Source organism: Camarhynchus parvulus, chromosome 4 (assembly GCF_901933205.1).
Source record: "Camarhynchus parvulus chromosome 4, STF_HiC, whole genome shotgun sequence".
Taxonomy (NCBI): Eukaryota; Metazoa; Chordata; class Aves; order Passeriformes; family Thraupidae; genus Camarhynchus; species Camarhynchus parvulus.
In genome coordinates this window covers 12,279,894-12,307,877 of record NC_044574.1, presented here as the reverse complement: position 1 = coordinate 12,307,877, position 27,984 = coordinate 12,279,894, and the positions used below count along the sequence as shown (strand labels likewise).

General features: G+C 39.2%; 1 protein-coding gene across 1 annotated transcript; it reads left to right on the top strand.

The window, feature by feature from the left end:
* Positions 1-5: 5 nt before the first annotated feature.
* MAN2B2 (mannosidase alpha class 2B member 2) lies at positions 6-27,481 on the top strand. The gene is made up of 19 exons (XM_030948003.1): positions 6-340; positions 2,626-2,772; positions 6,576-6,681; positions 8,996-9,168; positions 10,453-10,568; positions 11,570-11,747; positions 12,957-13,155; positions 16,062-16,252; positions 16,979-17,165; positions 18,012-18,145; positions 19,181-19,437; positions 21,360-21,551; positions 23,310-23,562; positions 23,668-23,778; positions 23,893-24,085; positions 24,746-24,901; positions 25,269-25,381; positions 26,246-26,363; positions 27,249-27,481. Exons 1-19 carry the CDS (start codon positions 209-211, stop codon positions 27,341-27,343), a joined length of 3,051 nt encoding a protein of 1,016 aa, XP_030803863.1. The 5' UTR covers positions 6-208; the 3' UTR covers positions 27,344-27,481.
* The last annotated feature ends 503 nt before the right edge of the window (positions 27,482-27,984 follow it).

Here is a 27,984-nt window from a genome sequence, read left to right as displayed (position 1 = left end):
CTGCGCTTTCCGCCGCTCGCTCCCGGCTCCGGCGCTCTCCCGCCCCCGCAGCGCCGCTCGGGGCTGAGGCGGAGCCACCCCTCGGGCCTCGGAGCCCTCCCGCTCGGAGGAGACTCCTTCCCCTCGTTTTATTTATTTATTTATTTCGTTCTGCTCGGGGAGGCGGCGCCGCGGGACGCGGAAGTGCGGCGGGAGCGCCGCAGCAGCCATGGCCGCGCCGCGGATCCTGCTCCTGCCGCTGCTCCCGCTGCTCGCCCTCCTGCCGCGGGCCGCCGGCGACCTGCGCGCCTTCGTGGTGGCCCACAGCCACATGGACGTCGGCTGGGTGTACACGGTGCAGGTCGGCGGGGGCGCCGCACGGCTGGGGTGGGTTCGCTGCGGCCGGGGCTGAGCCGCAGGCACGGCTGCCCGGAGCCGCCGAACGGGGCCGGGCGCCGCCGGCTCTGCCGCCTCCCGGGGCTCCCGGGGCGCGCCGCCGCCTCCCGGGGCTTCTGGTGCGCGCCGCCGGCGGAGGAACGCGCAAATCCTTGTCCGGTGCAGCTCCTGCGCCGAGTCTGGCCTGGTGTGCCCGCCGTCCCCTGGGGTTTCGGGATCCTCCTTTGGAGGAGGCATAGTTAGCCTAGGAGCCGTGCCCTTGGGCTGTGGGTTTGTGTATGCCTGTGTTCAGCAGGATGCTCCTGATGGGTTTTTTGGTTTGTTGTTTTTTGTTTTTTTTTTTTTCTCTTTTTTAAGGAAAGTCTTAATTCTGTTTGATGGAGCTTTGATTATGTGGCAGATTTTCATGGTCTTTACGTTAATCTTGTTACAAAGCCAAAACCCCAGGAAAGCCTTCTGTCATTTCTTCAGAGAACAGAGCAGGAGCCCAGGTCCACAATGGCTGGGTGGGCTTGGAGCCTAGCGCCTCTGAACTAATTTTTACTAAATATATGAAATGCAGAGCAAAATACATCAGGTGGGGCCTCATACCTTTTACCTTTCTGAGTCGAAATCCTAATACTGAATTCTTCTTCATTACTATGAATTATTTTCATTTATGTGTGAAAGATGCTGTGGGTACTTCACTCACTGGAGTGAAGTGGCATTAGGCCTAACTAATAAAAAAGAGCTAGTGGCTCACCCACTGTCTCTGCTGTGCATGTTATTTTGTCTTCCCTTTTTAGGAAAGATTAGTGAATTTCTCCTTTAATACTTCAAAGTCATACTCAGAAATTGCGTAAGAGAACACAAAACTGAAACTTCAAATCCTTAGTTAAAATTTCACATTGTTTTAAGTATCTAATAATCTTGATTTCAAAAAACTCTTATGAAGCAATGGGAAAATAATTGAGGAAGAAATTATTTAGATAAACCAAACAGTATTTTAAGCCATTCCTCCTACAGTCAAATGTTTTCCTTTTTCTAGTGGCATGAGAATTTTACAAAAGTGTGTTGCTTTTGTGGAAAGCAAGGGGCTAGGAAAAGTCAATTTCTGATTTGGATTACCTCATCTCCTTGTTTCAAATGGTAATTTTCATTTTGGAAATTTACCTACATTGAAACTCTGCCTTCATGTTTTACATATCATGTCCATTAGTTTTTCAGTGGGGAAAGATCTATGTGTCAACCACTTTAGATGTACATTTTGTGGTGCATCTTCTTAAGTACCAGTAGTTTAAGTAGGCAAGTGTTATGGTTAGTGTAAAATAATTGTCCAATAACATGCAGATAACTTTGTTACAAGGAAAGACAGACATCTCAGGAAATCCTAGGATGTTGGCTGTTGTCTTTAGACATTCTCTATCCCTTTAAAATTAAGTAAAAGGTGGAAGATGATCTGGTCAACAAAAGTTGTTCTGGTCGAGGTAAGTGTACAAAAAGTATCTCCTTGTGTGCACAACTTCAAAATTAACATGGTGTTGTTAATTTGATACCATATCATAGGATATAACACTGTGGTAGGTTATTTGATGGGTACAGCTGTCAAATTTGCATTGCAATAAAGGTTCATAGGCCTCATTCTGGAATAGAGATGTTTTTAGGAGCAAGATAGGGTAGATGCATAAAATCTCACACTTTCTGTGTCAACAGTTGAACTCATTCTAAGATTCTTTTACCAGCTTGGTTTTACTCTATCCTAAAACATCAAGCAAAATAGAGTTATATTTCATGATAGTATAATTTACAGTAGATGCATCACTGCATTGTACTGGTAATGCACAGCACAGTGTCACACTCACTCTGAAGAAGCAATTCTGGTAATTCAGGCCATCAAAAGAAGAGCTGGAATGGGAGAATGAAGTGTGCATGTGGGATCTTTATGGTGGTGCAAAATACTATCAGTGATTTAAGGTGAGCAATGAGGAATGGGGTAAGCCATTCCTAGTGTGTCTAAAAGAAAGCTGATATTGGTGCTGGTCTTGGGAGAAGCTACACCTTGATCTAGTCAGGTCCCCAGTCAGGAGGATGTTTCTGAAGCAGAAGGGCCAAAGGCTGTATGTAAACAGCACTCGATCTTTCCGAGGCCACAAGGGAGGCATGCAGCAAATGTGAGGTTTTTAGTATCTCTCTTTTCAAGCCCAATGAGTGTTTAAAACAGCCATTTTAATTTAGGTAAAACAGAGCTTATTTACTTTTTTTTCCTTTCAGGAAAGCATGCACGCTTATGCAGCAAATGTGTACACTACCGTTATAGAAGAGCTGATGAAAGGAAAACAGCGCAAATTTATTGCAGTGGAGCAGGAATTCTTTCGACTCTGGTGGGATATGGTAGCCACAGATACACAGAAGCAGCAGGTAAATTACACTGGAACCATGCTTCCTACTAAAAAAGAATTCACACTTTTCAGGGGATAAATAGGGGCACAGTACTTCACCATTTGCTTTATACCCAGGTCTGATGTAAGCTGCCTCTGAATCTAGTACTTAAAGGAATTTAAAGGCAGTTGCAAGAGGTTAAACCCCAGCTATAGATTAGAGCAGTAGGAGGTGGTAACCTTTGCACTGAAGATTTTTTACACTTTACATTTCTTGTTTCATGGCAACTTACTTATCTGGGGCCATGCTACTTCGAGATGTGGGTGAACCTGAAACAGGCTGCACCAATATCCATTAAAACATCTGACACCTCTCACTGCTCACAAGACGGAACTTTTTGTTCTTTCCAGTTAAGTACTGCTCAAAAACCTGCCCTTTGTAAGCACAGATAGTACAGCAAAGCAGTGACTGTACATTTAATGGCAGTGATTTTTTTCTAGTAACATCATTGTGGAGTTTTATTTGTCACTTCTTCTTTCCTCTGACATGAAACAAACATGCTGAATCAAAGACTGGACTGATAGGCTAGCAGCTGGTTGTTTATTTTGGATCCTAAAACCAAAGGGTGTACAGGTGCAACTTCCCATGGGCACTTAGAACTCCACAGTCTGTTTTGTTACCAGGATCCTATCAACAGTTCTTTACATTTCAGTTTGTTTAAAGTTCTGAATGTTTGAAGCATTGTGCAAAACCCACACCTCTTGTCTGGTTTTCTTCACATAGTTCTTCACCATTCTAAATCTTCTGTTATGTTCTGTATTCAAATAACAGCCTGTGCACAGCTGATATGTTGCAGAAGAGATTTTGCTGGGTTTAGGTGGTTTACAGTGTTTGTAAACTCTGCCCATATTCGCCTGTTGTAGGACAATTTTCTTGTAGTTTTGTTTAATTAGAAAGCTGTACTGTAAGTGGGGAAGAAAACAGCATAGGAACTGCTTTGTAGGACAGGAAAGTCCTCCAACTTTCAAAGGTATGTTGGTGTTATTTCAAGTATGTTCTGCTGCTGTAAGCCAAATGTAAAGTCAAGGCCCATGTTTCTAATATCTATTCCTGCTATTATGTGGAATCCAGAAGAATAATGTGTACCACATTTGACCTTGGTAGTGCAAAATTTAGTACCTATGATTCAGACTTTAGTTTCTTAGCATAATTACTTGTAATTGTTGCTTTTTCACACTGTATAGTCAGTTCTCCAGTTACTTTATAGTTTCTTCTCTCAAAATTAAAGTGTTTAAAACTAATTCCTCTTAAACCTGCATGTCTAACCTTGAAACTCTAATTTGCAGATAAATTATATGTTTTTAACATTACCAAGTTGCAAATATTGGTCCCTGAAATTAGGTCGCTCTGGTTACTGCCCTGCTTTTTCCACTTGAACTCTCGCATTAATGATTTTCTGTAGGCACTCTGGCTTTAATTTTCCTTTTTTTATTTTTTGTCATTTGGCAGTTTGCTTGATTCTAGTTTGTTTTGAAGCATCTAGGATTTAATTCTAGTGTTGTTTTGGAGCTTTGTATTGGAACTATAGCATTAAAGACTAGTGAAAGGTACAGCCTGGGTGTCGTAGTTGAGATGGTCACAGTACAAAGCAACACACTCCATTTTCAGAAGGCTTCAAACCTGTTTTTATTATAGCATGCATGCTTTTTATACATTCTTACAAAACTCATAAGTTTACCCATTGGTCAGAAGAGACAAACAAAGTGCTTATTGGAACAGACAATTGCAGTTTTCTCTTATTTATCCTTGTTTCTTTCTTGGTTTCTATGTCAATGACCTTGGTAGAAAATTCTTTCGGGGGTAAACATGGATACTCTTATCAAACTTCTCTCTGACTCAGAAAATGCTGTAAAACCTCTTCCACACCTGGGTACAGAAGTTGGTTTTTCAATTCAGACAAGAGAATATGTAAGAGTGAAATGTACTGCAGCAGTATTCAGCCAGATGGGAACCTTGTAATTCTTAGCACATGTTATTTACACTGAATTTTCTTGTGTGAACCATTCCTATCTCCTTACTGTGGGTTGGTGTCTGGGTGCTTTAACTAGGGGGGAAAAAAAGATGTGTAGCCACTTCTGTCTGCTTTGTAGGCATGAGTTGATGGTAGTATGGTCCCAAGGATCACAGATATGTTCTAACAGCATAGCGTGCTGCTGCTTATAGTACTACTGCATCTGTTTCCTCCATTCCTCCTTCCTTTTGCTCCCTTCTGATCAGAAAAAGTGCTTGTCTTGTACAGATACTGTTTTATTTTCTTTTTTGGGGAAATGCAAGATTGGTATTACTTAAATTACTTGAATTATTTTTCTTGTTTTTCCAGCCTCTCAGTGGTTCCACAAAACTTACATTAAAAAAACATTTCTGTGGCCCCAAGTTTGGATCAGAGGTATATTTTGGACATCCATCCAAATGGGGAATAATAATTACAGATTCTTTTCATGTAGGTCAGGGCCAGTTCTGTGCTGACACCAGATATCAGTTATCTGGTCTCCCAGCATGCTAATCAGTCACCACAGTCGGCTGGAACTAATTTAGGAATGCTGAGCCCTGAAGCGTTTTCACAACATTGTGAAGGAGAGAAATGATTATAATCAAAATTGACAATCTGGCATCCTATCTGAGTAGACACTGAAGGTTCCTGGGAAAATAAACATAATAGCTCTAAAAATGGCATCCTACATGACAGATTAAAAAAAAATGTTGAGGATTAAAATACGTATTTGCATAAACTTTACTTATGGGAAGTTTGAGATATCTCTGAATTTCTAAAGTAACTAAAATAAAACCAGAAGACTCCTGATGTTTTTAGAAAGGAATATAGACTATTCCTTCCTCCCTCCAAACACCACCCCCCTCTTCATCCAGCATTTGCTGAAGGCTGTACTTGTCAGTGTATCTGTTGTTTCTAGGAGCTGAAATTAAGCTCCCCCCTCCCCCACCAAGAAAAAAAACCCCCCCCAAAAAAAAAAAAAAAGCCACCACTGAAAGTTGAGCAGGTTGTAACATACTGAAATTTTTTAAACTAGGAAAAATACCAGAAATTGAGGTTATCAGTGGGTTATTCAGGCAGGCAAACCGGTGGAATAACTATTTCTTAATAAAGCATTCTGTCAGTCACAAGTTGAGCAACTTGTCTGTGCCCCAAAGGCAAGACAGATGCACAGGGAGTGAGATGTTTGTGGCCATGGTGTGATGACACTGTCTGTCTCTCTCCTGGATCCCAGAGATCTAGTTTCCAGTTAAAGCCCTGAGTATTACTGCTTGCCTGGGGCTCCATTGCTGCTTGCAAGGAATTGCATATTGCTCCCTCATCCAGCCACCAAGTGCCTTCCCTAAGCCAAGCTGGATGCAGCAGGAGGAAGATTTTGGGAGAAGCATTAGCATCTTCTGGTTTAATCCTCCATCTCTAGGTGCCTTGAGGCAGGCAGGATTACAGGCTGCTGCCAGTGCAGTGTCTGGTGTTCAGGCAGTATAAAAAGGCATAGTAACAGCACTACTGAAAACACCAAAAAGTCAATGTCTACCTGGCATCCTTTGTTCCTGTTACCTGGATAAATCAGTGCACTGTACAGCACATGGAAATCCTTTTTTTTCCTCTGTTATTCTCCTTTAGATGGCCTCAGTACAGACAGCCCTGGATCTCACTTTTATCTCACTTTTTCTCCTAGATGCCTTCTTGATGAATGTTGTGTCTAGGTAATGTGCTAGCAAATGAATTTGCAGCCTTTTTGGATAGGACTGAAATGATGCTTATGTTCTGTGTCTTAATTTCAACATCACAGGTCCATCAGTTGCTTCAGGAGGGACGACTGGAATTTGTCATTGGAGGGCAAGTGATGCATGATGAAGCTGTGACACTAATTGATGATCAGATTTTACAGTTGACGGGTATGCAGATTTGCATTTAACTTCTATTTTTCATTGTTATGACCTTGGAGGCTTTGTTTGGTTTTCATTTTTTCCTCTCCAAAATCGCTATTAATTTCTGACTTCTTAAGAACTAATTAAAGCATTTCTTATTTTTTACTAGCGGAAGTGTTACTCGTATAAAAATTGTTGCTTAAACAAAAACCCATTAGTTTTGACATGACAGTTCTGCAGCAGGCACAAAGGTTACCAAAAGCTGGTTTGTCAGGTAGAAACTTGTTTGAAGCAGAGGCCTTTTGTGTGTGTATCTGTGTGTTTGAGAGCAAAGTTCTGGGAAGATAGTTATGATGAAATTGAGGGTATGAAACACTCCTCAAGAAAATACATGGTGGAAATTCAGAGCACAGGGAGGTTGTATTGCTTAGGCAAGGTCTTCTGCAGAATGGGGCACAGGGAATGTCACTGAGGTCAACTAAAATTAGTTGAAATTCTTCCTTGGTGAAGAAACCCTCATTTGTAATCATCATAATTTTCTGTTAGAAAGGGGTGCATATTTCCAAGAGATGCACTATTTGCCATTTTAATCTTCTAACTTTTGCATCTAACATTTGTATGTTACACCTGGCCATCTGATGTTTAAAGAGTGTTTTAGTACATGGGTTTGCTTGCATTGGTCAGTGCAAACAGAATCAGGATAACTGATGCCACCTCTGTGCTAGAGATGTCTGCTTTATGCCAGGAGGGATGTGTCAGCACCAGCTGCCATGGCTGATGGAAACTGTGCCAGGGCTGTGGTATTTCTACATGGGACACCAAAGGGACAGAAAACACTTCTGTTATTTTCTGCATCTGACTGCACAGCACCACTGGCCTTGTTCCTTGTCTGTATCTCAGTACACTCTGGCCAAGAGGAGGAGGAGGAGATGTGAACTTTTTTTTTCTCTCATCTCGCTCCTGTGTTTAAAAGTTGCTTTATGGGCTTAGAGTAGAGCACTGAACCTAGGACTTCTTAAATAAAATACTAAAATGATTGAAGAGTCCTTTTGTTAAACACAAACACAGCTTTTCTGTACGTTGTAGTTAGCTGAAAAAGACATTCTTTCTAATTTAACATTTCATTCTGTGTAAATATAATCTTTATTTTAGAAAAAGAAATTTCAAGTTTGGTAATCTATTAACCAGGAACAAAAGTATTAATGTATTTTAAAATTCTCATTTGTTTGTCCTGAACCCTCTATTCAGTTTGAGTACATACAAAGAAAATTGATTATGTGGAGTTCAAGTTGAGAGGACAAAGCCAGTGCAGACATTTGTGGTCTAGATTTCATGTCTTCTATTGTCTGTCCAGAATTCCAGTCCTTTGGAGAAGCCTAGAAAACCCTGTTTCAAATATGTCTCTATCAGAATACTGAAACACATTGTGAATATTTTAGCTATGGAAGATATTAACCATGGGAAAGATGAAGTGGAAAGAGGCCTTGCAGCCTCACTTATTCAAATGTGATATTAAAATTTGAAATAGAGTTATTCCAGGGAAGATATGATTGTATTTTCAGATAGTTCTGAGCATAATTCTGTAACCATGAAATAATGATCTGCAATTTCTTGTTTCTTTTTAATTTTTTTCTTTTTTTTTTTAATCATGAGTATCCAAGTGCAATATACCTGAGTTCCAAATAAAATCTACTGCTTTCCTGGTGGTTTTGCTTTGATTCAAATGATTTTTCTGAGTTCATGCTATTGTCTGGGCTTTCCTAGTTCAAGGGTTTCTTTCTTCAAAACTTATTTCTATATTAGTAACATTAGTAACTCAATTAGTAACATTAGTTGTAAATAACATCAAACATCAAGTTCACTATTAACCTTTGGCTTTTTTTCTTTTCATATGACTGATAATCATATTAATGCTAGTTTTTTTAGTGGATGGTTTGCTTTCCTGTCCCTTTGTCATTAATATGAGAGTAAAATTTTCTGAGAATGGGTTTTATGGTTTTTAAGCAAACTTAAACTAAGCCCCAGGTTGTTGTTTTCATGCAGATTCCAACCTGGCTATTAGCCTTAACCTAAACTGTAGCTATGTACTTTTTCTGAGACCTCTCTAATCATAATTCCTTTTTGTTGTAATCTTTTATAATGTTAATAAGTATACTTGGCATAATGATGTAAACATTTTCAGTATGAAAATGGTGTGAATGATTATATTCCCAAAACTTTGAATCCTTTGAGAAACAGCAGCAAGAAGCACTTGAAGCTTACCTGTATCACAATATGCTTATTAAACTTACGAAATTAACTTCTAGAAGTGTTTCTAACCTTAACAAATTTTGCTTTGCAGAAGGTCATGGGTTTTTGTATGAAACTTTTGGCTTCAGGCCTCAGTTTTCTTGGCATGTTGATCCTTTTGGAGCTTCAGCTACAACACCAACTCTTTTTGCTCTGGCTGGTTTCAATGCTCATCTTATTTCTCGTATTGACTATGATTTGAAGGCTGACATGCAGAAAAACAAGGTAAAAATCCCCTTAGGAATGAAACCATTGCTGGCCTCTACTTACAGTAATCTAAACCATGACATTAAGATAAGAATCTCTGTCATCTGGGCAAGAAAATGTAGGTATTTCTTGTTTAAATGGGAGATGCTGATTGCGTGTGGTAATGGTGAAACATATTAAATCTGTGTTATATGGTCAATTAATGTCTTCATGGCTTCTGGTCAGTGATAAAATGGAGTCTAGCCTGAAGAAGACACAAAATGTGGGCAAATGGGCAAGTCTAAAAGGACACTGAATTAGGAGTGTTTGAAGTAGAGACATCTGGGAGTTCCAGCTTTCCCTGAGAGAATCTCGTATCTGTTGGGTTTTACGTGAGCAGGTTTTTTTGTAACCTTTGGGCACTGTGTTGTCAGGCTTGGAACATTTATTTGTGCCTGTAAAATTAATGATACTAGGTCAGTTAAAGTGGCAGCTAGTCATGGTTTTGCTGAATTCAGGTTTTCTTTCATGTTCTGCCTTCTCTTGCACAGTGTCCCATACACAATAAATGCTTTTCATATCACTGTGTTGGACCCTTATCTGTCATCTGTTTTACTCACTACATTATGTGAAAATACGGGGCTTTCAACACTGTGTTCTGGGCACTAGGCAGTTTTTATGAATCTTGGGTAAAACTGAAGTGTTTCTGAAGAAAACAGAATTCATGTTGAATTTAGTGAAGCCTGGACGTACCACCTTGTGTTTGTAATGATTTGCAGTTCTTTTTTTTCTGTTAAAATCTTTTATGACCTTTTGACAATCTTTGCCCAGCTATTTTTTTTCCTGACCCTTAAGAATCTGAAGGCTTCCGAAACAGTAAAATTCTACTTCAGTAGAATTTAAACATTAACATCCATTAAACATTGATTCCCACTGACTACAGTGCAGTCAGATTACATCTGGATCTTTTCTAGCTTATAGGTGATCTTTTCTAGCTTATAGGTGTTCAGCTTCCATTGAAACAGCTAAGGTATTAACGGCTGTGATAAGCCAGGCTTATCTCTGGATTTTAGTGTGCTGGCACTGTGCTGCCTCCTCTCCTTCTGCATCAATTCTAATGGAAAGAGGCACTGGTGTGGCCTCCTGTACATAGTGTAGGACCTTGCCTGGGATACCATTGGCATGGGATCTTCAGAAAAAGTACTTAAAAGTATTAGAAGTGGTGGAAGGGAAGATGTGAACTCTGAAGTCTTAAGTTGTTAATGATGTATTTCTGTGAATGTCATCAAGGGTAATGGTTTCTTACCTTTTTTTGTTTTCCAGAAGCTTCAGTTTGTATGGCAGGGCTCTCCTTCCTTATCTGCAAGACAGGAGATCTTCACCCATGTTATGGATCAGTACAGCTACTGTACTCCATCACAATTACCTTTTTCAAACAGGTCCAAAGATTTCCCAAATATGCAGAAATATTGTTCACTTCGGAGAGTTTATGTTATTGGGGTTTAAGCATTTTCTTTGACTGTTTTCTTTCAAGAGTATCCTACTACTTTCTCTTGACCTGTGGTAGGTCAAGGAGATGTCTAGACTCTATAGATCTGAGTAAGGATTATTAAGCATCTCCAGCTTTCCACCATAATAAAGAAGTTTGCTCAGTACCTAACAGTTGAATTCTCAAAAGTGGCACTTGGTGCTGACAGGCATTAAAAATACCTCTAAATATTGACAGACTTGTTTTCTTACACCAGGAGGCTTGAAACATAGGTGTGGCTTTCATCTGTTTATAATACAGTGACTTACTTACAATGTCAGTGCTTATTAAAAAAAATAGAATAAAAATGTGAAACAAATAAATTACTGTAAATAGAAAATGTCCAAAGCAGGACTGGGTTGGTTTTTTTCTCTGCATGGAAGTAAAGATTTGAAAGCTCCAGGAAGCTCAGTAGGGAACTGGCTATTGATAATTGATTTTCAATGGGAGGTTTTCAGCATTATCTTGAGCTGAGATTGTGTCTATTGTCCCTGTATAAACTACAGCAACAAAAAATTGCCATTAATTTTGTGAAGAAATTTGAGAACTTTTGAAAAATTTATTTTGCTTTCTGGTTTATCCAGTAAAATACTCTTTGAAAATCAAGTCTACTAGGAGGAACATCCTCCATCCATCCATCCATTGTTACAAAGCTTGCTGGTTTGTCCTATGGTTTCTTTGTTCTATTCCCGCAAGCAGCAGGGACTTGAGAAATTGCACAGTGTTGAAAGAAAACTGGAGACTCTTCCCGCTACCTCCACCCCCAAATAAATACTTAAACCTAAGTACTAGCAATGAATATAAACTGGGGTTTTTTGCCTCTTATTCCCATTTTATACCAGCACCTTTTGATGTGTTTTTCGCAGTTGAGTAAATCTTGTTTACAGCTTACTGCTTTCTGCTTCTACTTAGGTCAGGATTTTTTTGGAATGGATTTGCAACTTTCCCAGATCCACCAAAAGATGGTGTTTATCCAAACATGAGTCTCCCTGTCACAGATGCCAACGTCCACCTGTATGCACAAACCATGGTGGCAAACATCAAGGAGAGAGCAGCCTGGTTCCAGACAGGGGACGTCTTGTGGCCATGGGTAAGTGCCTGGTCAGTGTTTGCTTTAGAAGAGACAGGTACACACCAGAGTGTAAGTGGATGGTTCTTGCTGCAGCAGGTACTGCAGAAATGCTGGTACAAACCATGTGACTGAAGTGTTTTTCTAATAACTGTGGTCCAAATGACTGACTAGTAATGATATTTAAAATTTCCTTGTATAGTCTGCTGGTTATCTATCAAGTCTTCCACCCTACTCTAGATAGAAAAAAGTGACAAAACTGTAAAAATAACCTCTTGCATGACTATATATTGCAGTATTGCTTCTTTTTTTTACCCCTTGCTTTGTCTATTTAAATGATCTTTTTTAACTGCTTAGCCCAACATAACTCGGTGTTAACAAAATTGTAGCATTATAGGAAAGTGTGTGACACTTATGTATACATGGTCTTTCCTAACAGATGTGTAATCATTTTCTTTTAAAATCTTTGTATTTTAGCTAGAGACATAGACAAGCATATCCCAGCTTGGTCATCCAAACACTTTCTTCAGAAATATGCTGTGTTAATTACATCCTGCATGTACATATAGCACTGATGTGCTCTTGCTGTTTTCAGTCCTTAGGAAAGAATAACTTTGCCTAAACTGAGTGTACAGTCTGGTTTCTGATTTTGATGGATGCTGCAGGTCTCATAATTACAATATTAAAGGATTACGTGTGTTCTTTATGGATTATTTCACCACAATATCAGTTGTTACAAAGAAAAACTTTTTCTGACTGATGAGTCACTGATTTGTTTTTCTCCTGTGTTTATGACACTGTTGCTTATATTGAATTCATTATTTTTGTAGAGAGTGAGAGGTAAAATATAACACTCAGTAGTTGTGCTATAGTGAAAATTGGAATGAGGAGAAGTTTTTATTAGTACAAATAAACCCCTAACATCTAGATCCAAACACACAGTTTTGCAGTAATGTAAGAAAACTTATGGGTTTCTGTGCTTGTGATAATGGTATGTAAAGAAGTAGAGAGAATATATGGTTCTAAAACTCTATGCTTTTTTATGATTTTTTCATGATTACAGACAATCTGTGCAAGTAACCCTGCCCAGTCTTGATAGTTTTGTAACTAGTATCAGTTATATGGGCAGTTATCAAAAGAAATACCCCTGGAACATAGACTAGTGTTAAAAATTATCCTCCTTAATATGTGACCCAAAGTGATTTGGCTGTTCTGTGTTTGGAATTTCAGGGCTGTGACAAACAGTTCTTTAATGCATCTGTTCAGTACTCTAACATGGACCTGTTGGTGGATTACATTAACAAACATTCTGCTGAGTTTGGAGTGACTGTCCAGTATGCCACTGTCAGTGATTACTTCCAAGCAGTCTACAGCAGGAATCTTACATGGGAAATTCGGGACTCTCAAGACTTTCTTCCATATTCAACAGGTAATGAAGTTCACAGCTGCCTAATGTCTGCCTCAAATGTACATATGTAAAATTTTAATGAGGGAAAATGAGCAATAAAGAAGAAAAATGCCTTCTGATAAGATTTGTTCACTCTCTGAGGTGTCATCAACAGACTAGGTGATCCCAACTTAGTTGTGTAAAAAAGATGGGTGGGTGGCCAAACAGAACAATGTCCCATTTTTACTGTTTAAAAGAACTGGATTATGCATAGCTTAGACCAGAGGTGGAAAATGGGATGTGGAGTGATCTGTGAATGTCTGGAGAAGCTACAGGTAACCAAGGGACCAAGGCAATCTGAAAGCTCTTGGGATAGTTCTGTGTTACTACAGTGGGATGGGAGTTCCCACAATGAAACAGTTAATGTTGAGGATTTGGTGTCCACACTCTTAAGTAATTGCAGGAAATTTATAATTTAGTCATATGTGGCCTCAGCTCTCTTCACAGAGAGCAGCAGGCACAAGTTCTCCAAGGATTTTTCCTGGGAAAGGCAGTGAGAAGTTCAGAGAAGAAGAGAAAACAATTTTTATCTCCATTCACTGCTCCTGTTGTTTTGCACATGTGGAATGTGTTATGGAGATTGTTTACCCAAAGTGATTTGTTAATTGGACACCAGTGAAGGTTGTTTTGATTCCTTGACCCATTGGGTCAAAGCTGTGTCCTGGGTGTCTCAAACAGTCACAGGTTTTTCTTTAGTATCTCTTTTAGTATAGTATTCTTTATATCTTTTAACTATGTAATTTAGTATAGTATTAGTGTAATATAGTATAGCTTAATAAACCATTTATTCAGCCTTCTTAATCAAAGAGACAGAGTACATTATTCTCTGGCTGGGGGAATGCCTGTTTCTACTATAGTCATATAGACTTGAATGCCCATTAATGCTTTTGCATCCATCAGGAATCCAGTTTGTGAGCTCCAAATCCAATCTTTTCTCTAAAGCAAAGCATACTAGGTAAGAATGACCTGATCCAAACAAAACAGTAATGTAGATGAACCCCTAAAGTCTCCTGTAGGAGAAAGTCTAGCCTTTTTCATTAAAGAAAACAGTTTGAAATTCTGGGGTGGGAAAGAATTCTCTTACAACTGAAGTCTAAACAAATAAAAATATGGTCAGTATTTCTGAAATTTTGTAATACAGTGTTACGAAATTTCTTTGCTGCTCCTTGTTGCTTACATGCTGCACTGACTTAGCTTTTCAAGCAGAGCTGAAGAGTACTAGAAAAATACAAAAAAGTTCATGCCATACCCAGCATCTCTTTAATTCTTTTCCCCAGTAAATTTACCCTTTTAGACCTCATGTCAAAGTATGCAGAGAGAAGACACAGCAAATTTCTCAATTTCTAAACTCATCAATTGATTTTATTGCTTGGTTTATTATTAAAATCCCATTGATTTCATTAAAACACCTTTCTGCATAATTGTAGCTACCACTGCTTCATCACATTTTTGGCTGTGTACATGTATTTCAGACTGTTCTGTAATGTGTCTGTTAACTTTTCAATGAATAAAAATAACCATTGCTTCCTGTGAATCATGGCATGGACTGATCCCTGACTCCCTCACCTCCCTCTAGGGATCATACCTAACACTTACTGATAAAAGCATTGCCAATTCTAACTGCTAATATCCTTTTACATCTGGGCTCTTTCCTTTATCTTTTGGCATAATTTACCTGCAGGATTCAATTGCTATTAGCTTGCATAATAGCAGCACCTTCAGAGTTCCAGCTGGGTGCCCACACAGAGATGTAGTTTTTTCCCCAAATGACTTTCTGTGCCTGGCAATTGCAGTATAGATTTGAGAGCACTTTCTCCCACATGCTGTTTTGCTTCTTGATGATTAATCCTCTCTTATTCTTGCTATGCCCTTTTTTTTTGTGAGTCATTTATTGGGCTCAGTGTCACCTATGATCTATGGAATCTCAAGTTTTAAGTCCCAGATAAGTATTTCCTTCTGCTCTGCATTCATTGTACTGTGCTGATACATATGTGTGGTTCTTCTGCTTGTAGTGTTTAAAGCTAAAATTGAATTAATTCTGTTGAAACTTCTAGCACCTTTCAGTCCAAAAATAAGTTTTTTGAGCAAAAAGTGCTATTTTCTAATAGGCAATCCAATTTGCCTTTGATCTTGGGCTGATAGCAGATTATTACATTTGCATGTATGCTCCTTGGAAAACACTTTGTGCAACTTCTTTTTGGAAAACCTATATATCACTAGTGTATTTTAAAAGAAATTGCCCCCAAAAAAACACACACTTCCACCCCTAAGGAGAGTTTTGAAGGATTTAAAAACAAATAATTGTTTTCCTGTTTCACTCTGTGGGCTACTGAAACATTAACACAAACAGAATGTTGAAATACTTTCCAGTAACCACTTGAGGGCATCTTTTGATGTAGTTTGAAGTGCTGCAGTAGTTTGGAGTCATCACATCACTATTTCTGCTCCAGTTTGAAGAAATAAATTTAAGCTAAATCCCTTTGACTGAAAGGTTGAAATTTAGAGTGTGTGTATCAAGCAATTACCAAAGATTATAATGTATTTTATTAACAACTAATAATAATACATGGTTCAGTGAAACTTAAAAAATTCTTTTGTGCAGATCCACAAGGAAGAAATTTCCATAAACACAGGTTAACTTGATTGCTACTGGCTTTGTATCAAACTTGCATGTTAGTAGGCCTGTAGGAGAGATGATAGTTTTTCAAAATGCATGTTCCTGGCTGAATTTCTTTGTAGTCTTTATGACCTTTCTGCCTTATGGCTGCTGTGTAAATCCCCAGTAGGATTCATGTAAGAAGCTGAACAGTAGTAGTAGTACTAGTAGTAGTAGTAGTATAAATGAAGTGGTATTTTGTTGTCTATTGGATCTGTTCCACTCTAAACAGAGCCATTCCAAGCATGGACTGGGTTTTATACTTCTCGGAGCACGTTAAAAGGAATTGCAAGGAGAGCAAGTTCACTGCTTTATGCTGGAGAATCCTTTTTCACACAGTATGTCCAGAAACACCCAGAAGGTTCTATTTGCAAGTGTAAAGCCTTAAAGCAGCTTCAGAGTCTTAGATGGGCAGTTTCAGAGGTAAAGATTGATTTATTTTCTTCTTTGAATGAAAATGTTTATTTTCCAAATGAAAAGTTTGCCTAAGCATTTCACCTGGAGTGTCTCAAAGTTGCTTTTATATTTTTGGAAATAACTTCCCCCTTTTGCAAGTCTTAAGTAAAAATAAAGCAATTTTTCAAAAAACTGTCCTGAAACATGACTTCAGCCCCTTAACCATGCATCTTAGTTACTGGCAAATGTTTTCTTCAACCAGTGAAAGAGTATGTGGTTGGAAACTTTGCATATGAAATTCCTTTTCTTAGTGTTAGTTTTGTAATTTACAAAATTGTTCTTAAAAGTAAATAAAAACCAAAGAAAAAATGAGCTAATTGGAAACTACTGATAATCTCTACTTCTGCAGTTTAGAACAGAAAGGACAAATTTGTTTTTTCAAAGTTCAGCAGCTAAGTGATTAGCCTTGTATCATTAACCATTTGCAGTCCTCAGTGCTTTTGCTGCCAATAATTATTTTGTCTGCTAAGGTAATGACCAGTTCTAAGTATGAAATGAAAAACTTGCCTTGTTACAGTATATTTGCTGCATTCTTGGTTTTGGTAACTTGTTTGGGTTTTCCCTCTGAATATAGCTGTCATCTCTTATTGTTTTAAGTTGTGTGTAAGAAATTTAGTTGACTATCATGTTAACACAAATGCAAACCTGAAATTGTCATTCTGTTGCACCTTTCAAATTGCTTTTAAATACAAGGTCCAGCACCACGATGGTATAACAGGCACAGAGTCTCCCAAGGTGAAGGACATGTACCTGAATAACCTGATGTATGGAATGCTCAATGTAAAGAAGCTAATGGCTTCCATAATCTTTGATATCAACAATGCAAAGAAGAATGGAGAGGTCTATTCTTCTGTTTACACTAAAGACTCAGGAGAACCAGGTACTTTTTGCACAGCTTTTCCAATTTTCAAGCTACCTTATGAAAGCTATCATGTTTTCCTCCAAAACAATCAACATATTGTGTACATCTAAGTTCTATGAACCATGGCTAGAAAATCATGTTTGCCTTATGAGACCCAGGATTTCTCAGCTGATGTTAGACAGAACTCTGCCTCAGTGCATTTATTAGACCTGACTCTCAGCTTCACACTTCAATGTAATACAAGGAAGAGGTGCTGATCAGAGTAGTCACTAAGCTAACTTTACTCTGCAACAGAGCGTTACATGATAAGGAGCACAGTCAGAGTCAAGAAATGTTCTTGCTATAATGTACTGCCAGCTTGTGTAAAACATATAAAAGGATTTTTAAGAAGTCTGTTCTAAAGACTGCACACTCCCTTTTATCTTGACTTTGGAAACTTTTTAAACTGTCAGATGTAAGCAGTGCCGTGGGCTGTGCAACAGACCCATTTGGATTTTTACAGGGCTGTTTTTACATGAGGCTTCTCATTTGATCTTCTGTATAACTCTGATAAAGTTAATACTGCATGACAATGAGCTGTAAGCAGCTTATCTTCACTAAATGCATTTACATTCAACTCAGGTGTCATTTTCTGAATACATGGTCTTTTTTGATTGGTCAGAGAATAGAAGAATAAAGCAGAAGAGGCTTTAATGAAGGACTGTAAAATGTTTTCCTTTTTTCAATCATGAAGTTTTACTGCAGGGTTTTATGTTAAAATTTTGTAAGATAGTTGCACCTAGACAGATTTCTTAAATGCATTTTAATATCACATTTTAAAAATACGTAATGTAGTGACTGCAAGTTTTGTTTGTTTGCACAAAGGTGCTGCAGATGTTGACCTGTATGTGGTTGTCTATAACCCACTGGCATGGAACATCACTACCTTTGTCACAGTTTCTGTCAGCAGTGAGGCAATGAGTGTGTATGATGAGCTGGGACGTTCTGTGCCAGCACAGGTACTTCAGCTTTGTTTCTTTCTGTTACTTTTTTCTCACTTGTCAGTTTGACTGGATTCTACCTCCTCTTGAAGTTGAATTTTCGTACTTGCCCTTCAAGGGTTGTTTTTACTTGTCTGTTGTCTCAAAAGAGAGACTTTTTTACTCTCCAAAAGGACTTGCTGCTCTTGTAATGTGTTTGGTTTGTCCTTTGCATGTCTGCTGTGTGTGACCTGGTGCTTCTTACCTTATTTTTATTTCTGTGGAAAAACGCTGTTTCAAATAAATCCTTTTATGTTGAAGCACTGCCTTACAATTGACAGCCCTGTTTGAGCAATTGACAGATTGCCTTGGGGAGGGAGAAGAAGAGAATTAAGAAATGTAGGTCTTAGAAACTGTTGTCAGTCAGCAGCCATTTGATGGCTCATTCTGTCACAGCCAAGCTCCAAGACACAGCCAGCTGTTCCAGGGGAGGGAAGAAAGTGGCCTCAAGTGAGAGCTAGCACTGGCCTTTCTCAGGAGCATCTGCTGTACAGAATGCATCACCATCAGTGGCTTGATAAATCTCCAGGAATGCTTCGTGCACATGAGGCCTGAAGAGGCCTGACACAATTCCAGATGCTCCCCTCTGTCCCTGAGATGCCAGATAGCTCAGCAGATTCTGCCAGCTGCACAGTTTCTGTGACCTGTGGCTTACCACTGTGACCATGCACGAGGGCACATTGTAGTCAGGTAGTGAGGCACAGCAGCTGTCCCTTGTTCCTGCACATGTGATGCCATGAGACCACACTGCCTTTATCTGCAAACCATCAGTCTCTTTGGCTTGGCACATGGTCATGCTTCACTAGAAAGGCTCAGCTTAATCCAAGTTCACCAGGCTCCCAATTAAAAGCAGCGTGGATCTACATTATAATTTAGAATTATAAGAATGGCATGTTTAAAAACTTATTAAAGTAGAAGCTAATTTTTACAATTTAGGGCTTACAACACATGAAGGTAATTACCTTGCTAATTAATTTTCTTTAATAAAGCATTTTTGTATATGCTAATGTACAGGTTCAAAGCTCCGTGGAGTCCCAGTCTACCTATGATCTGTATATTCTAGTTGCAATAAGTGGTCTGAGCTACAGAAAATACAGTATTAAACCCTTGGATGGTGAACAGGCTGCCTTTGTTGGGAGCTCAGTCAAGTACAAAAGGAGAGACCTGGCTCGTGCAGGGCAGCAAAGGCAGCAGTTGTTTCCTGTGGTTAACAGCTGCTACCAGATCGTGTTTGACCAAAACACAAACCTGATGCACAGCATTACAGACAGGTGAGATTGCCTGCTTCTTTCAATAGTATTTCAGGTTTTTTTTAAATAATTCATAAAAATAAGTCCAAGGATTTGTATTATGTGTCTTAATTCCAAGACTCAACAAAATGTTCTTTACAGTCTTTAAACTTCTTTTTTATCCCCGCTTCACATGCCCTCTTTTTACAGGACACTTCAACCACTAGCACAGGCAGGATTCCATACTAGTTCTGTGATGTTGCCCTATTTAACTTTGCAGTTGGTCTGACATGACATATCACAGTAATAATAGTACATCAGCAGAGTTTCAGTGTACTTTAGAACAAAATAGGGTTGTGAATGTGCATTTTTATTAAAAATTACTAAGAAGTACATACACTATGGCTGCACAATGAGCCTTAAGTGATAAAGTAAGAACTTACACTAAGTAGTGTTTTGCAAGTCCCATATCACTCTTTCTGTGGTAGAAAGCTACAAAACTCTTTGAAAGGAAACTTTTAACTGAGGAATTTCCATTTAATCAGGTAGGAAAAATGGAAGAATTATCAAGATTTAGGTGAGATTTGAGGTTTTCAGGTGGTCTCTCTCAGCTGATGCGAATTGGCCCAATTTCTTCAGCTTCAGTGCAGTTGTGCTGCATTTTGCCTGCTCAGGATTTAGATTGTCACCTTTTACATACTGGTGGAATATTTGACCCCTTTTACACTGGCATGGTGATGGCTAGATCTCTTTCACCTTTGCAGTTTTGTTCATAATTCTGCCTCCTAGAGCAAGAACTTGCTGTCCAGTATCATTAAAATCAGCTTTAGAAGTATAGTTGGACCTTAACTAAGAGCCCTGGAGTATTTTCTCAGAGTGCCTCCAGATCATAACTGCCTCCAGATTCTATGAGAAATACAGTGTGGAAGAACAAAAATCTAAATTCAGATTCCCATTTTTTCCATCCTGTTCTGGCAAGCAGCAAGAGCTGGAATTCAGCATGCAGAGGAAATGAAATATTCACTTTCTTCACAAGCCTTCAGACAAGCTCCAAATGCTTGAGTTTCAGAGAGTTTGCACTGGGATAATGGGAAAGAATGAGGCCTCACAAGTCAGAATGGGAGGAAAGGTTGAAAAAAATCAGGATCTTCAATTGGGAAGCCCTTTACATTCAACTGCAGCAGTTAGAACTTCTAGATCCTGCCCCTGCACTGAAAGTGCCTCATAAGAGAAGTAGTAGAAAACACTTGGATATTCTCCTCAGTTAATACAAATTGTGGGCAGCTGTATTAACATGAGATAAAATGTTTAGCAGTATAAATTTATATGCTAGATGAAGTGATTTTTCCTGTTTTCACAGCAAGTTGCCAAAGGCAGAGCAGGTAGCTGAGAGCAGCATCTTAAATTGCCTTCATATGACTTTCTAAAAATGGTGATAATAAGTCATGAATAGCAAAACTGTAAGCTTCAGTGGAGAGAGGAGGAGATACAGTAGGTAGTAAGTGATTGTAAATGTTGCTATCCTGTTGATTTATTGTTACCAGTGTTAGACATGGAAACTTGCACATCATGCTGATGTTACCTAGCTACAAAGTTCAGTGAACATAATTATTCATTGGAGCAGTGCAGTGTACCTCATTTCTTGTGAAATGGGTAGTTTTAATCCTGGAGCAACTCTGGCATCAAAACAGTGAGATATTATAGATGATGTTTAATCTTAAGATGTTTATCTTCTACAAAAATAGAAACTCCATTTGCTTACAAACTGACATATATCTTAATGGGAAGCTCTTTAGTTCTTTGCTGTCCTTATTTACTCAGTCTCACAAAATCAATCCACTGTGAAAAAAGTTTTTTTGTCCTTACATTTCCTGCCTCATTCCTGTTGCTGTTCAGCTTTGCATTTATCATGTACAAAATGTGTTTGTAAGTTGTATGATTTTTACTCTTCTGTGGATTCTCAGGGAGACCAACCAGACTGTCCAGTTCACCCAGGAGTTCCTTGAGTACCATGTAAATGGAGACACAAAGAAAGGACCCATTTCAGATAACTACTTATTTGCTCCAAATACATCAGCCGTTCCAGTATCAAAAGCAGTGGGGTTGGAAGTGATGTCTGGAAGCTTGATGACAGAGATAAGGCAGTATTTCTACAGGTACAGCACCATTACAGCTTCTCTGGAATGTTTGGATATGTATGAGGTTACTTCTGTACAGTTGCTCCTAAACAGTGAGCTCTGTGTGTTTGTACTGTTTAGGATTTAGACAAAGAACTATCATACATCTGCTGAATGTGCTGCTGAGGAAGCACCTCCTGTAAATCACAGAATTGTTGGTGTTAGAAGGACTGTGAAGATCCAGTTCCAAACCCTCTGCAGGGACACCTTCTCTAGACCAGTTTGCTCAAAGCCCCATCCGACCTTCAGGGCCAGAGCCTTCAGCACTTCCAGGGATGGAACATCCACAGTTTCTCTGTGACAGTGTCTCACTACCCTCAGAGCAAGGAATTTCATTCTAACATCTTATCTTATCTAAACCTACTTTTTTTAAGTTCAAAGCCATTTCCCCTTGTCCTATCACTATGTGCCCTTGACAAAAGCGCCTCTCCAGCTCCCCTGTAGGTCCCCTTCAGAAAGCTGCCCTAAGGTCTCTCCAGAGCCTTCTCCTCTTCAGGCTGAGCAATCTTAAACTGTCTTCATAGGAGAGATGCTCCAGCCCTCTGATCATCTTTGTAGCCCTCCTCTGAACTCATTCCAGCAGGTCCTTGTGTTTCCCGCGTTGAGGGCCCCAGAGCTGGATGCAGAGCTGGATTCTCTGGGTGGGGTCACATGAAGGGGAAGCAGAGGGACAGAATGCCCCCCTTGACCTGCTGGCTCTGCTGCTTTGGAGGCAGCCCAGGACAAGTTTGGGTTTCTGGACTGTCAGCACATATTTGCCGGTTCATGATGAGTTTCTTATTAGCCAACACCCCCAGTTCCTTCTCCTCAGGGCTGCTCTCCAGCCCTTCTCTGCCCAGCCTGAGTTTGTGTTGGGTTTTCTGGGCAGCCTTTCTCTGCCCAGCCTGTGTTTGTGCTTGGGATTGCCCTGACACAGGTGCAGGACCTTGCACTTGGTCTTGTTGAACTTCCTGAGGTTCACATGGGCCCACTTCTGAAGCACATACTGCTGCAGGAGGGAGGAAAGGAGGGATGGATGGATGTGGAGATTGTTTAGGGTGATCCTTTGTAGTACATTTTTTACTGCAACTTCTGTTGAGAAACTGGTTCTGTACAACTCAATGAATATTGCAGTTAATAGCTTACTTGGATGGAAATTGGACATAATGATACATTTTCATAAGTGTGAATATCTATCTTGAAAGCAAATTAGAGAAAGGAGAAAATAATCCTTTATAAGATCACTCTGACCCCTGATGAGCTAACTATTTTCTGTAGTAAAATTATATCAGTCTATAAACCCTTCACCCCCTTTTAAGTCTGGTTGTTTGGTTGAAGTCTTTGGCTTTACATGGCATTGCTCAAGGATTGTAGTTAAGGACCTTTGGAAAGTAGTGTGGAATTCTTGCATCAAAGTTGAAGTCACCCAGATTGAAATAATGCATGTATTCTGTACAATGTAAATATGTTGCTTAGAGAGTCATAATAATTTTAAAATTTGTTGTTAATTTTGAGAAAATCAAATGAGGAAACCTCGTGACACTTGTAATGTGCAGGAAACTTATAGGATATCACTTACTCTGGTTGAATATCTATATATTGGAAAGTTAAATTGAAATTAAAAATAATTGTACATTAAATAAATAAGAAAATGGGCAAGAAAGTTGTGTGGGATGACGTGAGTGCCTTGCAAGTTTTGTCATAACCTGTTAAGTGCTCCACCTCATAAATTCTGCATCCTTCCTCTCATTTTTACAGCAATATTACTTCTCAGGACTATATTTATGCAGTGTACACCAGGCTGTATTCAGTACCAGAAGGCTACGATGGGAAGCTGCTCTGCCATAGGATAGAGCAAGAATACAGTGTTGGGCCTTTGGATTTCAATCGTGAAGCAGTCCTAAGAACAAGCACAAGTTTGAACACCAGACAACTTCTCTACACTGACAACAATGGGTATCAGATGCAGAAAAGACCATTCAAGGCATATGTGAATAACACAGTGGCTCGGGTAGGCACAAATGTGTAATCCAAAGCCAGCTGTGTCTTATCTTTGCTCTCTGTTACTGTTTCCTGGGTTAATATTGTCTCTGCATGGTTTGCTGTGTGGTTACAGAACTATTACCCTATGGTCCAGACTGCCTACATTGAAGATGATACCACAAGGCTGATGCTGCTTGCAGAAAGAGCTCATGGTGTGTCAAGTCAAGGGAATGGACAAGTTGAGGTAAAGTTTGAATTTGTATTTCTTTTTCTAGGTGGGCATAATTTCATGGCTGCTGATAATGTAAGTAAAGCCTGATGGCTGATTCCTGTTGTGACATTTACCTTCCCAATACAGGTGATGCTACACAGGAGACTATGGAACAACCTTCAGTGGGACCTGGATAACAATCTCACTTTGAATGACTCTTCAGTGGTTCGCCCTGTAATCTGGCTTATTTTAGGAAGCAAGCCTGTCACTAACAATTTTTATCAGACAAGTGGCCTAGCATTAGAGCATAGGCCAGTAGTGATGTTTGGAGCATTATCAGGTAATCATTCAGTCCCCTGTGCTGCCTTTAGCATCTGAATGGCTTGTTTATATTGCTTTGATTTACGCTGTTGAGTTTTTAAATGCAGGCTTCAAGCCTCCTGTGAGGCAAAGTTAGCATGTAGTGAGTTAGGAGACAGATTTAGAGCCTGCTAATTACTTTGCATTAATTTCAAACATGGATGTTGTCCAAGTATATGTAATGTTTCTCTTCTTATATAATTATCTCTACTTTGAGAGGAAAATAAATTTTAAAGCATCTAATGAGAACAAAATGTTCACACAGGGAATTAGTGCAAAGTAAGTAGTGCACCATATATCAGCTTCCTGGGTGCTGAGTCCTTAATGACCATTTTTGAGTTACTCTTTTAAAAATATTTGTTTGTCTTATGAACTAAAACTGAAGCCTGGTATTGAAATAGCAATTTCAAACTGAAGTGAAATTTGTTTTATGGAAAGCTCTGATACACTTTTCTGGCAGTTAAAATTATGCTGCTTTCTGCTTAGTATCTTGGAAGGCCTTGGAGAAGAAAGCATATCATCTACTTTGCCTCTGCCTTGGCAGAATAAGCAAAAAGCCCTTTACCCTTCCACAGTGCCCTGGCCAGCCCTGTGTGTGTGATGGATGTTTAATGTCTGTTTTGTTTCATTTTGCATAAAGGAGGAGATAAACCAAAGCTACCCAGACAACTTCAGCAGAATTCAGTCAATGATTTGCCTGTAACTCTGCCACCTAATCTTCATCTCCAGACCCTGAGCATTCCAGGGTGGAGGTACAGCTCTAATCATGCAGAGCAGGTCCACAGCATCCACATGGGTAGGTGCCTTCCAAAAGGTGGCTGGATGTTACACTTAAATAAGCTGGTTTTCTTTTTTTCTCTCTTCTGTGGCTACTATTTTTATTTATTCAAAGCATTAAATTCCTCAATCAAGGAAGTTAATTGTGCTGTATTATTTCTCTGCTTGAGTAGTAAAATATTTCTCCTGCATGAGTTTGTTATGCCTGTTAGTGACATTCCTGTCAAAGTGGGAGCTGGCTATTTCCTGATATTAGCCCTCTTGCCAACTTTAAAAAATAGGAACTAAGTTCAAATTATGAGAGTTAAAAGTTTAAAAAAGTAAAGTTTTGACCTTGGGTTTAATTTTGAAGTAGGAAAATATATGCATTTTGATTTCTTTTGAAGGTGAACAGAAGCAAGGTGATCCAGATTTCAGTCGTGTCCTGCTAAGAATTAGACACTTGTATGAAGTTGGAGAGAATCCTGTGCTGTCTCAGCCTGTGGTGGTAGATCTAAAGGTAAATGTAACCCTTCTAAAGGTAAATGTAACCCACCAAGTAAAGTGTTTTTATTCCAGAGAGAAATGGTTCTGGAATGCCACATCCTGTGCACTATAAAGTACACAAAAGATGGATATAAATGCATTAGTAGAACTTTACCTCAGAGGGAAGTGAGCCTTTTTTTTTTCTTACTTTGCAACACAGAAGCCATCACTTCATGCTGTGCCTATGGCAACTTCATCTGAAGATCTGCTAAATATGGGTAGGACTGGTTCTGCTGAGCTGTTGGTAGTGTAACACTTCCTGCAGTACCTTAACCAGTGCACAGAGTAGGATTCTGTTTTGTTGTTTCTTTAGTTCTTGAAAATTGTACCTATAATTAATGAAACTTGGACAGGATTAAAGGAAAACATTTTTTTTCTCTACAGTTTATTCCTGTGAGTTGTTCAAACTTCGTCACTTCCATCATGTACTCACTTTTTTTCAGTTTCATGTTTATTTGATCTTTCCTATGGAAATAGATTACTTTATACTCCGTGGCAGCAGTTTATTATTTTGATTGTCATGACAGAAACATGGGGAACAATGTGTAGGATTCTCTGTTTCAGTAAAAAGGGGAGTGTGAGTTTCAGCCCTTTTAACAGACTCTGTACTGCAATGCAGAGGAAGCTTTCAGCACCTCAGCTTCTTGGTGTGAAGCCTGGTGAATCTGTATTTGCCCTTGCCCTCTGCATGACCTTGCAGATTTTCAAAGTGTCTTTGCTCCAATTAACAGGCCAGTGCTAGAGTTGAAAATTCTGTCTGGTCTTACTGTGTGCTAGGCTGGTGAGTTGATACTCTTGTCTATGAACCCTCCTTTGATTTCTGGTGTTCTTTACTCAGTCTTTGCTGAAGGGATTGGGATCAGTGATGGCAGTGGAGGAGCGATCCCTCACAGGCACCTGGGATGTGAACACTTTGGAGCGCTGGAAGTGGAAGACTGCACAATATCCAGGCAAAAGTAGGTGGATTAAGGTGGTTGGTGTCCGTTGACTGTTGAGGCTTGATGATTATTCTAGTTAAAAATATTTTTAAAAATTGCGAGATTAGAAATGCATTATTGTTTTGTATGACGGACCTGGTACCTGTCACAGCCTGCAGGTAGGAACATTTAGCTAAGATTCCCTGCAAGTACCAGACTGTTGTATTTATCTGATAGCTTGTTTTGCCTAGAAGTGTTAAAAAGCTTGGAATCTTTCTGGAGTTTTCTTTGTCCACATAAAGGTGGCTACTTTATGAATTCACACTTGTGGCACAGATTTATTTTGTCAGATGCTGATGAGTTGTGTTTATCTAAGTTGAAGCCTGTGCTACAGAAAAACACACAGCTGCAGTTAAAAATCTCTGCTGTAATCAGCTTAAAGCACTCTATGGATGTGATTCAAGTTAGGGCTCACACTCAGATCCAATACTGTGGGTGACCTCATTTTATTTCTCATTCCAGTTAGTTGCTTGGACAATGTCCTTACTGTCACTTACATATATATTGTGCCTTGTAAAAAGCTTGCAGAGGTTTTGGAATGGGCTGGGTGAGAGTTTAGAGCTCTATTTGACCTGCAGCTTGCTGGCTTGCTCTTTATTCATGATGAAGAAGAGGTGCATGACTGGAAGAGTCATTTCACATTTTCTGTGTGAGTCAGCATGTGAAAAGAAGAGAAATTGTTGTATATTTTAATATTATAAATGGGTACATCTTGGGCTCTATAAGACTTTGAGTTCTAGGGAGGAGAAGCTGCTCACACACTAGCTTTTAGGGAAGGGATGAGTTAAAACTGATGTGATAGAATAACATGTCCATTTGAGTAAAGCTGCTTTAATAAATTGCCAATACTTTTGTGTTTTACAGGGTTCTTCAACAGCACAGAGACCTCAGAAGACTTTACAGTAACTGTTCACCCAAAGGAAATAAGGACTTTCTTTGTATACTTTCAGGTTCAGTAATGTTTGATGATGTATTTCAGGTGAATAGGTAATATCTTTGAAGTTTTGTTTCAAGATACAAGTGATAATCTTGAAAAGCATCCTATTGCTGTTAATGAAAGAAGAAATAATTTTGGAATAAACTTTGAATTTAATTGAGTTGCTGGCCTCAGCTGTGGGTGTTTTTGTTGGTTAATTATTTACAACTTTTCTTTTCTGAAACTTGCTCAATGCAAAAAAGACCTGTGTTGCAAAGTGAGCATATTGAACATTATTTTGCTTGCTATTGATGGTTTTGAAGTGATTGCTTCTATGATGCGTCACTGTGGAGCACTAACAAAATCATATTAGTCCTGCAGTCTTGAATTGTATTTTTAATTAATAGTGCTGCCAAGAGTCTTCTCGTAAGGTTTTTATTGTTTGAGAAGAAGAGTTCCAAATCACAGAATAGTCATTGATCAAGGGGTGGTCTGTTCCTACATGCAAGGAGAAATGCCTGCTGTATTTCAGCTACTTTGTCTTCTGGGCAAAAACTGCAAGGTTTCTGCTTTGCTGTAAGCTGAAATGGAACGTACTGTTTGTATTCCTTAGCCCCAAGTTCATTGAAATTGTGTCTCTTTAAGGTTCAGAACTGATGAACTTTGTCTGACAGAATCCTGGAT